This window comes from Equus przewalskii, chromosome 14, assembly GCF_037783145.1.
Source record: "Equus przewalskii isolate Varuska chromosome 14, EquPr2, whole genome shotgun sequence".
NCBI classification, from domain to species: Eukaryota; Metazoa; Chordata; class Mammalia; order Perissodactyla; family Equidae; genus Equus; species Equus przewalskii.
In genome coordinates, this window is record NC_091844.1 from 88,277,778 (window position 1) to 88,293,104 (window position 15,327).

The window sequence follows — 15,327 nt, forward strand, 5'->3', positions numbered from 1 at the left end:
AAAAGGGCTAGTCAAAATCTGCAAGAAAAAATAATTCCTAGCGGATCTGTTTTTCTGGAAAGTTCCCACATACAGTCATGACCTGCCAAAATCTAGGTTGGTATGAATACTGTAGAAGTGTTCTCATTAATCATTTAGGAAACATTAAATGAAAATACTCCTACAAAATTCATTTTATACAGTCCCCTGGAGTGCTGCAAATCCACACTGCCAGCACAGAGAGTCAGCGAGGGATGCACAGAAATCAACCAGGCCTCCACGTGGGGCAGTGAAAAACCAAAGAAAAAAGAAGCGAGTTCAGCCTAACCTCAGCGGGGCACGCCACTTTCTTCAGCAGGAGCAGGACTTTCTGTAGTGTGGAGACAGTCTGGGCCTTCCGTCACATCCTCGCTGTGTGTGCTGGGTGGGTGGCATCTTCTCTGAATCTTTTCTGTCACCAGCACAACAGGGCAGGGGGACTGGGACATGGCCACGCTGCCATGAGGCCCAAGTGAGCTGAGGCAACGGCACATGAGCCCTGACCAGCAGAGAGCACGCTGCAGGATCGATCCCACAGACTCTCTGCCCATGTTAACAGGTTTGCTCTTCCCCCCACAAGGTACACGTTCAAAGTGAGCTGAGGCAATGGCACATGAGCCCTGACCAGCAGAGAGCACGCTGCAGGATCGATCCCACAGACTCTCTGCCCATGTTAACAGGTTTGCTCTTCCCCCACAAGGTACACGTTCAAAGTGAGCTGAGGCAACGGCACATGAGCCCTGACCAGCAGAGAGCACGCTGCAGGATCGATCCCACAGACTCTCTGCCCATGTTAACAGGTTTGCTCTTCCCCCACAAGGTACACGTTCAAAGTCAGCTGAGGCAATGGCACATGAGCCCTGACCAGCAGAGAGCACACTGCAGGATCGATCCCACAGACTCTCTGCCGATGTTAACAGGTTTGCTCTTCCCCCACAAGGTACACGTTCAAAGGCAGTGTGCCCGGGCCTGCCTGTCTCACTTCCAAGTCACGGAGGACGCTCTGCTGGGACCACAGCTCTGCACTTGTTTCCCTTGACACCTCCCTCTGCCTTGCTGGTCTCCGCACGCCTTTCCCTATTCTCTGACGTGCACGGGAGGCCACAGAGGTGCCGTATCGTTGGATCGTCAGGACACAGGTCAGCGGACGTTTGTGCCTGACGAAGAACACAGTGCCATTCACCTTTGCTGGAAACAGCCCTCAGCAAAACTACCTTCGACTTCAGTGCTGCATGTGTAAGACAGAAACAGACGGAGTGAACCCTAAGCTATCACAGATCCTTATTATTTAAGGGGCAATTCAGGGGGGCTCCTAGAGCTACGAAGCAAGACGGGAAATTTAGGACTGGACCACACTGCCTCTGTGCGCGACTGAAACGGTCACGTCTCAGAAGGCAGGGCTGGTAAAGGACTGATCCGTGCAGAGCTTCTCGTGTAGACAGGTTCAGAAGAGGCCTCCACTCGGGTGTTCTACTGTAGACATGGAACCCAAAACAGAACATTTCCATATCTTTAATAATCTGTTCTAAGAAAAGACTGGAATGTCAAAGTTCATAAAAATGGCGAGCAAAATGAAGAGCAGTAAGATTAACTAACTAGTCTTCTCATATTGAGGAAAATATGCTTCAAATGATAAATGCTTAAGAGTTCTGGCACAGAGTAATGTAAATTGGAAGTGTAACCTTAGCAGAACATGTTAACTCAGAGGTGAATTAATTTTGTAATGGAAAATGTGGGGGACTTGAATTGGCCACCCCAAGATATGTCTCTTTGGTATGAGGATTATTTGGGTCTGGTTACTTTTAAAAACTGCAGACAGGAAAGAAACTGAAAAGTAGGATTTACTTACCCTTTGTTAAGAGACATTTACATTTGTAAAGGAAATCTCCCTCTGTAAAGGTGTCTCCTCTCTGTACAGGAAGCAGGAGGGATGACCTTATCTCTAGAAACTCTCATCAATGCAGAAGGCAAGGACTCAAGTCTGCATAATAACCTGACTCTTGTTTACTGTACATGTCTGGTAACCTCCTGTAGCTGACTCCACCCTGCCCCCAACATCCTCCTTTGTCTTTAGCTGAAGATGATATTTAAGGTGGTAGCTTCAGCTATTTTGGCGAGCTGCTCAGTTTGCCTGAGCCTCTCCCATGTATACATGTTAAAAAGCTTTAATTTTCTCCTGTTATTCTGTCTCATATGAATTTAATTCGTTCTCTGGCCAAAAGAACCCACAGTGGGTAAAGGAAATGTCTTCCTCCCCTACAAAAAGAAAATAAGACATTTGAAATATGAACATTTAATTTTGAGCATCATGTGTGATTATGTGCTGATAAAAAGTTTCCAAATTTAGTTGAGAACTAGAAATGAGAAATACATGATTTTGGAGGGAGGGGAGAAAAGGAATATAGACTCAGTGACAATCAACCTTTACTGAAACAGAGGAGCAGACAGCTGAAGGAAGGGTGGAGATTTAGATCCAATTAAAGGGTTGTCTCATCAATTCTAGTTTGATTTGGTAATCCATAAGGATTAAGTTCTGAAATAACACTTCACATGAAACCATTATAGCTCTAATAACTTAAACTAAACACAGATTTGAACTTAGTATTAGAAGAGGCAATGCAGTTCTTAAACAACACATTGAAGATAATCAAAACATATTTTATGTCCAACGGAAAGATCTTCTGGCTTCATGATTTTGCTCGAGCGGCACAGAAAGTTGAAGTGAACTGTTTAATGCAGAGCAGTACTCTGAAAATCCAGAGCACTACGTGAGTTTTACATGCCCACTTTCATCATTGTCTTTTCTTTGCAACAAGAGAGAGAATTCCAAACAACAAAGTAGAAAGATGGTGCTGGGAGCGTGGGAAAATCTAACTGTCCCACAAGAGACGGAAATGAGCGCTCTCAGGAACGGACACACTACCTACGTCAGGAATGGACATTTCATTATCTTTTGAAGGTAAACTATGAACATTTGTTAACAATAACTTATCAAAACTGGTTCATCCATATAACAACAAATGTATGACACCAAAGCAAGAATGTTAATAAAAAAATATATGAACGATCTAGCAATATTATCCATGGATATAATCCCTGTCAACACTTCTCGTGAATACAAATCCTACAGGGGAAGAAGCAATCTGTTCTAGTGTGATAATTACATAATCAAAAATAATTAAGTTAAAAGTTTAATTTTCCTTAAAATTAAAGAAAGAAGGCTATTTATTACAGGCATATGAAGAATGACTCTCCAAAGGAAAACAACGTGTAGGGTTTGGAGGAAGATCTTAAAGCCCTAAGAACAGTAATTCTGAAGTTGTCAACAATAAGGAAAAACAAAAACACTCAATTTTGGGAAAAAAGCTGGCGTGTACGACCCCCTGCCATTCCCACCCCTACCCTGGAAGCTGGGGTGGCTGTAGGCTTCCAGACAGGGCTGGACGCTCCCTGGGCTGTACAACTGAGGGTCCAGTTCCATTCTTGTGCTTTTGACACCTTCTACCTGCACAGCCAGCAATGATGTGTGACAATTACAGGTGGAAAAGCTCAGCGGCCAAGTGTAACCTAACGTGCCAAATCTGTGGTGTGTCCCATAGGGGTGTCCTGAAGCCGTGGGGGCCTTCAAGTTAACGAGAGGATGCAGGCGGTCGGCTCACTGCCTGCTGTTTTCTAAATAAGAATCTGAGCTTTGAAGAACCTCTTCTCACCCCACTGTATGAAGTCTGAGCAAAAGCTTGATGCAAGCAGCTCCTACCCTGAGTACTAGGGATGGACACACAGCTTAAGAAGGGAGGAAGCAATACATGCAGTGGAAGAAGAGCACAAGCAAAGGGAGGACAGAGGGGGAGGGATGAGAAAGGACAAGAGCAGATTAAAGGGCCTGTGTCCTCAGGCTTTCAGTGGCATTGTGGACTCCCCCAAACCACTCAGAACTCAGGGAGGCGGGCCTGGGTCTGTTCAGTGCTCACTGTCATCGTTCTTCCTTGTGAACAAGAGGGGGAATTCCAAACAACTGATTAAAGACAGTGCTGTGCGGGGCAACAAAAGATCCCGAATTGCTAAAGCAATCCTGAGAAAGAAGAACAAAGCTGGAGGCATCACAATCCCCGATTTCAAAACATACTACAAAGCTACAGTAATCAAAACAGCATGGTACTGGTACAAAAACAGGTGCACACATCAATGGAACAGAATTGAAAGCCCAGAAATAAAACCACACATCTATGGACAGCTAATCTTTGACAAAGGAGCTGAGGGCCTACAATAGAGGAAAGAAAGTCTCTTCAACAAATGGTGCTGGGAAAACTGGACAGCCACATGTAAAAGAATGAAAATTGACCATTCTTTTTCACCATTTACAAAAATAAACTCAAAATGGATCAAAGACCTAAAGATTAGGCCTGAAACAATAAGTCTTCTAGAAGAGAATATAGGCAGTACACTCTTTGACATCAGTTTCAAAAGAATCTTTTCGGACACCATAACCCCTCAGATGAGGGAAACAATAGAAAGAATAAACAAATGGGACTTCATCAGACTAAAGAGCTTCTTCAAGGCAAGGGAAAACAGGATTGAAACAAAAACACAGCCCACTAATTGGGAAAAAATATTCACAAGTTATTTATCCAACAAAGGGTTAATCTCCATAATATATAAAGAACTCACACAGCTCAACAACAAAAAAATCAAACAACCCGATCAAAAAATGGGCAGGAGACATGAACAGACATTTCTCCAAAGAAGATATACGGATGGCCAATAGACACATGAAAAGATGCTCATCATCACTAATCATCAGGGAAATGGAAATCAAAACGACACTAAGATATCACCTTACACCTGTTAGAATGGCAAAAATATCCAAAACCAAGAGTGAGAAATGTTGGAGAGGCTGTGGAGAAAAAGGAACCCTCATACACTGTTGGTGGGAATGCAAACTGGTGCAGCCACTATGGAAAACAGTATGGAGATTCCTCAAAAAGTTGAAAATAGAAATACCTTATGACCCAGCCATCCCACTACTGGGTATCTATCCTAAGAACCTGAAATCAGCAATTCCAAAAGTCCCATGCACCCCTATGCTCATTGCAGCATTATTCACAATAGCCAAGACATGGAACCAACCTAAGCGCCCAGCAACTGATGATTGGATAAAGAAGATATGGCATATATACACAATGGAAGACTACTCAGCCATAAAAAAGGACAAAGTCGTCCCATTCACAACAACATGGATAGACCTTGAGGGTATTATGTTGAGTGAAATAAGCCAGACAGAGAAAGACGAACTCTGTATGACTCCACTCATAGGTGGTAGTTAACATATGGACAAAGAGAACTGATCGGTGGTTACCAGGGGAAAGGACGGGTGGGAGGAGGGCACTAAGGGTGAAGTGGTGTACCTACAACATGACTAATAATAATGTACAACTGTAATTTCACAAGGTTGTTAACTATCATAATTTTAATTAAAAAAAAAAAAAGACAGTGCTGTGCATGTGGAAACACGCACAACTTTGTCCTCTGAGAGAGGCTGAAAGTAATTGTAGGAAATGGCTGGAAATGTCAGAGAAATACATAATACCACAATACTAATTCGTCTCTTGGATGAAAATTAAAAAAACAAAACACTTCATGATTTTTACTCAAGATTTATTACATGTCTCATTATGAATATTCTGAATGGGTAAAAATTATGCCCAATGTTTAAATAAAATATATTAAAGCTCATTCATAAAAGTTATTTATTCATTTGTATAGTTATAGCCTCCTTTTTAAAGCACATTTTAATGACTTGCTGAACTTATATATTACAAAATAAAATGAAATGAATGAATCAAAATGTTACATTGATGCTTGTTACACAAAAAAATGAGAAGAAAATCAGTAAACATTCAGCATAGCATTGTGGATGAATGTTAACACACTTTAGCTAAAGTATATGTATGATTTGTGTCTATTTCATAACTTAAATTAGCTGCTTAATGATACACGGCTACTGTCTTCTCTTTCTCTGTATCCCAATGCAATTTAATCTCAGGCGGAATCAGAAGCGTGCTTTCTAGTCTGAGCATCCTTAGGAAAAAAATGTCCTCAGAGTTGGGAAGGATGACAGGGAATTCTATACCTGAATCCAGTGATTTTATTCCTTATTTTACAGGAAATTCAGCATCATCTCCATCAAACCTCTCTCCTTACAGATGAGTGAACAGTGTGCCAGAGTCTACAGGACCCTATCACACACACAGTACAGGATCATAAAATGGGACTGACCAGGTGATGTTAGGTGTTCTGAGTGGCGACGGTTAGAAATCAGTGAGGGCCACAGGGAATACCTGCTTTTGAGTCTCTTATTCATTCTTAAAACATGTGTGGTAAATTCAGAAGCAGCTGATGTATGGATAGTCACTCTGAGCCTACGATTCAGGTGGATGGCAACAGGGAGAGAAACCAGAGCCTTTCGCGCAGCTGTGTGCTTAGGTGCCTGCTGGTTTAGAGCCAGTGAAACAAGGGCCTGTGTGCTCAAAGGTCTGAGTTTTTGTCAGCAGCAGACAAAATAGCCTCAGTGCTGTGGGCCACCCCCCAGGCCTCGAGCAGGATCAGGCGGGAGGGCAGGGGGTGGCAGGGAGCTCGGCTGCAGTCAGGCAGAGAGGGAAGAAACCTTCTGGGGTGGAAGTCTGCCCACCGCCTTTTATGGAAGGGGTAGACCTCCAAGGCTAGAAAGTGATATGAGAAAGGAACACCGTTGATTTATGAGCTAGAGAAGTATCCCCTGAAGAACCAGGAGAGGGCTGTGCCTCTCCACACGCCACATTTCACATTTCCAGCGCGCAGGTGGACGTGGGACTCACCCACATGCCTAGGGACAGATGAGATGTCCTCAAGAAGAGGGAGGATGCACCCAGCCCTACACCCCACCGACCGAGCTCAGGACCCCCTGGGGGCTTCCTGGACTGCAGTGTGGGAGGAGAAACTTTCTGAGAGAGGAGCTCAAGATGTGTCTACCTGACCTAAGCAGACACAAGTTGGACCCCTGGAGCAGCAGCAGCCAGGCTGGGTGAGCAAGCCTGGGAGCCCCCAACTCCCTCCCTCGACCTGAGGGGCCGCGCCGAGGAGGCTGGGTGTGCTGCTGACACTCGGCTCACAAGGGCTCCCGGCCTCGAGGCCCTCCCCCTCCTCCTGGGGAGGCTAGCTGCACCTGACAGCCACTGGGCGGTCACGAGTTTCATGAAGCCAGGACCAGGGCCCTGACCCTGAGTCTACCCTGCCTCGCTGGTTCACTTCCACTCAATTAAGCAGCCCAGTCAAGATAATCGCTCTGATTTCTGTCCTGTTTTAGGGATTAAAATCTACCTTTTTCTATTTTTTTCTACAGGAGTAAGTTCCCTTAGTCAGAAGGAATAAACAGAATATTAATAGTGGTAAGGCTAAAGGTCTAGGAGTACCCTGTGCTAAAAACCCTCCTTCAAGTCTGGGAAAGCCCAGGTGACGCAGAGAATGCCTGCCAGCCCCACCTGTGAAGGCAAAGGTGCTGTGGAACAAGGCGCTGAGAAGAAAGAGAGCTTCCCCGCTCCATGCTCCCTCCGCAGAAGCGGGATCTGAATTTTAAGGAAGAACACCACAAAAGGAAGTTGAGAAATTTGTTTTTACTTCCAGTCTTCTCAGTTCATCTATTTACCTACTAACATCAACCAAGTTAAGATCTTGACTTATTTTTTGAAACTTCTACGACAATTATTATCTTTATTATTAATCAGGACTGTACTCGAGTGTACTATTCCATATTTTCTGCCTCGAACAGGCTCTGCATTTCCTGACAACCAGGAACCGTTTTGTAGCTGCGCTGCTGCAGCCCACAGATGCTGACCAGTTGATCTTACAAAAGACGGCAGCACTCTACAGCATGTTACTGATGACTAGGAAGAGAATGAGAAAACAGCCAATGCAGTAACTACTGTGCGCCACCACGGCTCTAAGCAACTACATACGTGACCTCGTGTAACCTTCAGGACACGTGGGAAGGAGGCGTTATCACCCCTGTTATACTGACAAGGACACTGGGGCACAGAGACGCTGAATCGCCTGCCCAGTTCCCACACGAGAAAAGTGGAGCCTCCAGGATCTCCCGGAAGTCTGAAAGACCAGCTTTCAGTAACTCTGCTGATGCTGCCTCTCAGCACAAGTCCTTCCAAAATTGCTGTCTATTTCATACAAACATGTGATGGGTTTCAAACATATTTACAAAGTTCTCCACTGAGAGACGTTCATTCCACCTCAAGCTGCTACACCCCAGGAGGCCCATCATACCCAGCCCTCTCCCTTCCCCTTATTTCTTGCCACGCTCCGACAACCACCCCATGCTGGAGCCTCAGTTTCCAAACAGTGGCGTGACCTGTTAGTGGGATGCAACCAGACTTTTAAGTAAGTTAAATCAGAACAGAGACTAGCAGAAAAAGGCTCAGAACAAGTATTGCCGCACAGCTGCTTCCGTTTCGTTTCTGTGAGTGTATTTGTACTAAGTCAGGAGATAAGATTCTTCTTCACTCTGGAGGACAGTCAACAAGTCTGAACGTCCATCGCTCAGCCCTTATACCAAATCCCACTGCTGCTCCACAGCAGGTGCTTGAGAAACGCTTGCTAAAGGACAAATGGATGTGTCTGTGAGTACATCCTGATTGGTGTATTTAGAAAACTGAGCAAGGTCATTCTGGGAGTCAGTCTTGTTGTTAAGCCACGTATTTGATTTTTCAGGGCTGGACAAATAAGGAAAACAGAGGATACTGAATTATGTGCAAAGGAAAGCAAAATACATGCCAAGGCACAAAGACAACCAACACTGTCTTACCCCTGCGCCCAGGGTACACGTGAGGGTAGTATTCATAATAGAGGTCAGGCTGATCTAGATTTCCAAAAGGCTCAAACTCCATTTCGGCATTCTGGAAGAGGCCCAACTTGACCAGCAGTGCCAGCCTCACAAACCAAAGCTGAAAACACAAAACATAATGGAAACAACAGGTTATCCATGTATATCACATTCAGAAATTCCTATTTCCTGTTAACTTATCAGAGCTAGATTTCTAATATATTGAAACCAGGGCTAAAGTAACTTTCTTTGCACATTTCCATAGCTACATGTTTATAAAAATACTCGAGATTAACAACAACAATGTAAATGATTTTGTTTGCTTCAACTTAATTCAACAATACCTACTGAGCAGGGTGTGTGTGCAAAGTACTATGCTAGGTATCAGGACGGTAAGAACAGACCATCCCCTCCCCAGAAGAGAGTACAATCTAGGGGGTGGGGAGGATGGTGAAGTGAGGACACAGGAATGAATCAAGCAAGGAGGGAAGGGACAGCAAGGAAGGCCAGGAGCGCAGTGGACATGGCTGTGTCTGGGGAAGGGCCGGGGGAGAGTATGGAATCTCCAAAGGCAGAGGCCGAGGAGGGCCGTGCGGCGACAGGGGCAGGACGCAGGCAGAGAGGGAGTCGACGTGTGTGAGCAGTCAGCTCCGCGCGGCCAGAACACAGAGCACCTTCAAGAAATGACGGAAGTCAAAGGAGAGAGTTCCAGAATCAGAGCCTTTGAGAACCAGAAGGTGCCTCAGAAATGCCCCAGCTCAATCTCATTTTACCAACAAGAAAATGAGGCTCAGCAAGAGGGGCTGCTCCAGATCACAGAGCCTGGAGCAGAACTGGAGGTGGGCATCAGGGGGACGTCCTCTGCGACACGCCTTGCTGCTGAGAGCCCTCTGTCAGGGCTTGTCACAGGCGAGAAGACTACATTTGAGTGGGCGGGCAACGGGAAGCTGCTCAGAGGTTCTGAGCAGGACAGCGGGGGGGGGGGGGGGCGGGGTCAAAGCTGTGCTCTATGAAGATTACTCTGGCGGCAGTTTACTGAACTACTGTGAACAGAGGCTGAATCCAGTTCACTCAGGAGGCTGAAGCAACACTCCCGTGAGGGCCTGGACTGGGTAGTGACGGGCTTGAGAGATGTGGAAGGAAAACCCGCTAGGATTTAGCCCCACTGCGGGAGAGGTGAGGGGGACACAGCACAGCGACGGTCGGCGCTGTTCCTCTGACCCCCGCCCACGGTCATGGCGGTGCAGAAGTGGGGGGAACAGGAGCTTGCACCCAGTCAGTCCTCTCCAAGCTCTTCCTGGTTCTGGAGTCTGGAGGCTCCCGGGTGAGTCAGAGTAACACTTAGAAAACTCCCCCTGGAGGGAAGAACTGAAGGATTCCTACAGCTCTTCCTCCCTGTCAGAGGGTTTCCTTTCACTCACAACTCTATTTCCTACCTTCCTTCCTTTTTTTAAATTTAAGAGCAAGTGCTATCACAACGACTGGGGAGCGCAGACACATGGCCCAGCGCCCATCCCCTCGTGGGTGGCGCCTGTCACTGTTTCTCCAGGCCCAGACAGGCCTTGGAACCCTTCACAGCTCAGGGTCCTCGCCATCACAAGGGCAGCCCCTCGTGGCCTCACTATGAGCACGGCTGAGCCTCTGGGGTGTGGAGGCCACTCGGCCACAGGGCGGAGTGAGAACTCCAGTTCACTCCAGGTTGGTCAGGAAAGGACGAACTAGAGCGATCTCAGGCTGAGACTAAATCTGGGATACGAAAATCCACTTTTTGTTCTCAAGTTGTTCTTACTGGCATGAAAGGCCATGGTCCCTTCCATTCCCCAAAGGATGATAACCCAGAGAACAGGTCAGGGGCTGTACCTGCAGTGAGTCTGCCGTATGGCTGGTAGGCAGCCCGCTCTTGCCGTAGCCTTGGCCGTGGGCCGTGAGGAGGCGCCCGCACAGGTCCACTGCTGCCCTCCAGTTTCTGCAGCTCTGTAAGACATGGTGGAACACATAACCAAAAACACCACCACCCAAACACGCGGTGCTCGCTGTGCTGGACGCAGCTCCATCGCCATCTGTGACAAGGACGAGGCCAGACAGCTGCCAGCACCGAGAATGCCTTTCGTCAACGTTGCATGTGCAATTAGGCAAGAAGGATGCCAAGCATGAGGTGCAGTTCAAGATAAGCAAATCATCAAACCACTAAAATTTAACAACTGAGAGGACATGGGGAGGAGAATTTTTGTTGGAAAGCTCTCCCCTGCCCTTAAGTCTATAAGACTGCTTTCCTTTTTATTTAGCAAGATAACTCTATCTTGCGAATTTTATCAATTTAAAATCAATAATTTAATTTGATGCTGTGTTAAATACATTTATTTGTATCTGTAAGATCTGCATGTGAGTATAAATAAGTCATTTTGGAGGGCCAGCCTTGTGGCGTCGTGGTTAAGTTCGTGCACTCCACTGCGGTGGCCTGGGGTGTGAGTGTTCAGATGCTCCGTGTGGTCCTACATACTGCTCGTCAAGCCGTGCTGCGGCAGCATCCCACATACAAAATAGAGGCAGGTTGGCACAGTTGTTAGCTCAGCGACAATCTTCCTCAAGCAAAAAGAGGAAGATTGGCAACACATGTCAGCTCAGGGCCAATCTTCCTCTCACACACACACACACAAAATACATAAAAAAGTGGTTTTGTATGTTTAAGGTGATTCTATTTTATCAATATAAAAAAAAATCACTGAAGTATGCTAGCATGACATTTTATAAGCCAGTCTATCAACACACAGCGTACTTTCATATTATTTCATGATACAACTTGAACCATAGAAACCCTGGCTGACATTGACATATTGGCTCACCAATTTGGGCTTACTGTGTTTATCTTTGCCGTAATGCAATAAACAAAGAAGCGTTGGTAGGCAAATGAATGGGAAAATATTATCACAGAGAATGTACAAACCCCTTAAGAAGCTAAAAGTAGATGCTCAATATGGACTGTCTCAATTTAACAGGCACTACCTTTGGACGCTATAGATGTACTCGTTTATATAGTCGGTCGCCAAATGGGCTTGAAGTCTCTGCAGACCATGGCAGAGACCAGGCTCCATGGGCAAAGTGGCAAGTGAACACACATCCTTGCACACATTACTCTGAGGATCTAGCAAAGAAGGTAGACATTAAACAGTATTTTTTTCAAGAATTAATTAAATGATTTTGTGTGTATGCAAAGTGCTTTTTAAAAATTTTAATTGAGTTCCTAATAGTTTACATCAATATGAGATTTGAGTTGTAGGTTATTTCTTGAGTGTCACCACATAAGTGCTCCCCTTCACCCCCTGTGCCCAACCCCACCCCCCTTCCCCTGGTAACCACTGAACGGTTTTCTTTGTCCATATGTTTGTTTATATTCCACATATGAGCGAAATCATCTGGTGTTTGTCTTTCTCAGTCTGGCTTATTTCGCTTAGCATAATTCCCTCCAGGTTCTTCCATGTTGTTGCAAATGGCATGAATCTGTCTTTTTTATGGCTGAGTAGTGTTCCATTGTGTATATACACCACATTTTCTTTATCCAGTCATTGGTCAGTGGGCACTTGGATTGTTTCCATGTCTTAGCTATTGTGAATAGTGCTGCAACGAACACAGGGGTGCATATGTTACCTTGGATTGTTGATTTCAAGTTGTTTGGGTAGATACCCAATAGTGGGATAGCTGGGTCATATGGTAGTTCTATTTTTAGTTTTTTGAGGAATCTCCATACTGTTTTCCATAGTGGCTGCACCAGTTTGCATTCCCACCAGCAGTGTATGAGGGTTCCCTTTTCTCCACACCTTCTCCAACATTTGTTATTTTTAGTCTTAGTGATTATAGCCATTTTAACAGGGTATCTTAGTGTAGTTTTGATTTGCATTTCCCTGATGATTAGTGATGTTGGACATATTTTCATGTGTTTATCAGCCAACTGTATACCTTCTCTGGAAAAATGTCTGTTCATATCCTCTGCCCATTTTTTGATCAGGTTGTTTGATTTATTCTTTTAGTTGTGACTGTAAATGGAATTGTATTCTTGAGTTCTCTTTCTGTAAATTTGTTATTGGAGTATAGAAAAGCAATTGATTTTCCTAACTTGATTTTGTACCCTGCAACTTCACTGTAGTCATTAATTATTTCTATTAGTTTTCTGATGGATTCTTTGGGGTTTTCTATATATAAGATCATGTCGTCAGCAAGCAGCGAGAGTTTCACTTCTTCCCTCTCTATTTGAATTCCTTTTATTCCCGTCTCTTGCCTAATTGCTCTGGCTGAAACCTCCAGTACTATGTTGAATAAGAGTGATGATAGTGGACATCTTTGTCTTGTTCCCATTCTCTGGGGGATGGCATTTAGTTTTTGCCCACTGAGTATGATGTTGGCTGTGAGTCTGTCATATATGGCCTTTATTATGTCGAGGTAATTTCCTTCTATCCCCATTTTGTTAAGAGTTTTTATCATAAAAGCTGTTGGATCTTGTCAAAAGCTTTCTCTGCATCTATTGAGATGATCATGTGGTTTTTATTCCTAAATTTGTTGATGTGGTGTATCACGTTGATTGATTTGCAGATGTTGAACCACTGCTGTGTACCTGGTATAAACCCCACTTGATCATGATGTATGAACCTTTTGATGTATTGCTAAATTCGGGTTGCCAAAATTTTGTTGAGGATTTTTGCATCTATGTTCATCAACAATATTGGCCTGTAGTGTTCCTTTTTTGCATTGCCCTTGTCAGGCTTTGCTATCAGAGGGATGCTGACCTTGTAGAATGCGTTAGGAAGCGTTCCATCTTCCCTAATTTTCTGGAATAGCTTGAGAAAGATAGGTAGTAAATCCTCTCTGAAAGTCTGGTAGAATTCCCTAGGGAAGCTGTCTAGTCCTGGGGTTTTATTCTTTGGGATGCTTTTGATTACTGTTTCAATCTCTTTCCTTGTGATTGGTCTATTCAGATTGTCTGTTTCTTCTTGATTCAGCTTTGGGAGGTTGTAAGAGTCTAAGAATTTGTCCATTTCCTCTCAATTATCCATTCTGTTGGCATATAGTTTTTCGTAGTATTCTCTTATAATCCGTTGTATTTCTGTGGTGTTTGTTATGTCTCTTCTTTCATTTCTAATTTTGTTTATCTGAGTTTTCTCTCTTTTTTCTTTGTAAGTCTGGTTAGGGGTTTGTCAATTTTATCTATCTTCTCAAAGAACCAGCTCTTTGTTTCACTGATCCTTTCTACTGCCTTTTTTGTTTCAATAGAATTTACTTCCGCTCAGATTTTTATTATTTCTCTCCTCCTGCTGACTTTGGGCTTCGTTTGTTCTTCTTTTTCTAATTGAGCTGGGTGTAATTTGTGATTACGTATTTGGGATTTTTTGGATGGAGTGTTCTATATATGTTTATTAAGTCCAATTGGTTTAACTTTTCATTTAATTCCACTGTTTCCTTGTTGATTTTCTGTCTGGGTGATCTATCCATTGATGTGACTGGAGTGTCGAGGTCCCCTACTATTATTGTGTTATTATTAATATCTTCTTTTAGGTTAATAGTTGCTTTATGAACTTTGGTGTTCCTGTGTTGGGTGCAGAGATATTTATAAGTGTTATTTCTTCCTGATGGAGTGTCCCTTTGATCATTATATACTGCCCCTCTTTGTCTCTCTTTACCTGTCTCATCTTAAAGTCTACTTTGTCTGATATAAGTATTGCGACACCTGCTTTCTTTTATTGCCATTGGCTTGGAGTATCATCTTTCATCCCTTCACTCTGAACCTGTGTTTGTCATTGGAGCTGAGATATGTTTCCTGGAGGCAGCATATTGTTGGGTCTTGTTCTTTAATCCACCTCGCCACTCTGTTTCTTTTTTATTGTAGAATTCAGTCCATTTACATTTGGGGTGATTACTGATGTATAAGAGGGCTTAATGCTGTCATTCTATCATTTGTTTTCCAGTTTTCCTGCATTTCCTTTGTGTCTTGTCCTGTGTGTTTTGGTCTACCCACTGAATTATGTAGTTTTTTATGATGTGTTTCTTTGTTTTCTCCTTATTTATTCTTTGTGTCTCTGTTCTGCTTTTTTGTTTAGTGGTTACCCTGAGGTTTGTTTTCAGAATCTCGTGTACAAGATAGTCCATTTTCTGATGGCCTCATTTCCTTAGTCTCAACTGATTCAGTCCCTTTCCTCCTCCCCTCCTAAGTTGTTTTTCTCATATCTTATTCCATCTCGTGTTGTGAGTTTGTGGTTAAAATGAGAGGATTATCTGTTTTTGGTGTTTTCCTTCCCTTTAGCTTAATGCTATACTTGAGTATTTGCTATCCTAATCTGATCCTGTCTATCTTTTTATCTCCTTACTCTGTTTTGTGATACCATTCTCCCTTTTTTCTTTTCGGGTATGAGGGCCTTCTTGAGGATTTCTTGCGCATGTGTGGGGTGTCTCATGGC

At 44.1% G+C, this 15,327-nt stretch overlaps 1 protein-coding gene across 2 annotated transcripts in view; it reads right to left on the reverse strand.

The window, feature by feature from the left end:
• The window catches only part of TRAPPC12 (trafficking protein particle complex subunit 12), an 88,270-nt gene that overhangs the window by 40,617 nt on the left and 32,326 nt on the right, over positions 1 to 15,327 (reverse strand). For both annotated transcript variants that reach the window (XM_008544583.2, XM_008544584.2), the window contains exons 4-5: positions 10,745 to 10,858; positions 8,867 to 9,005 (exon numbers count right to left, since the gene is read on the reverse strand). In XM_008544583.2, coding sequence (XP_008542805.2) covers positions 8,867 to 9,005; positions 10,745 to 10,858 — 253 coding nt within the window. The remainder of the gene's footprint in view (positions 1 to 8,866; positions 9,006 to 10,744; positions 10,859 to 15,327) is intronic.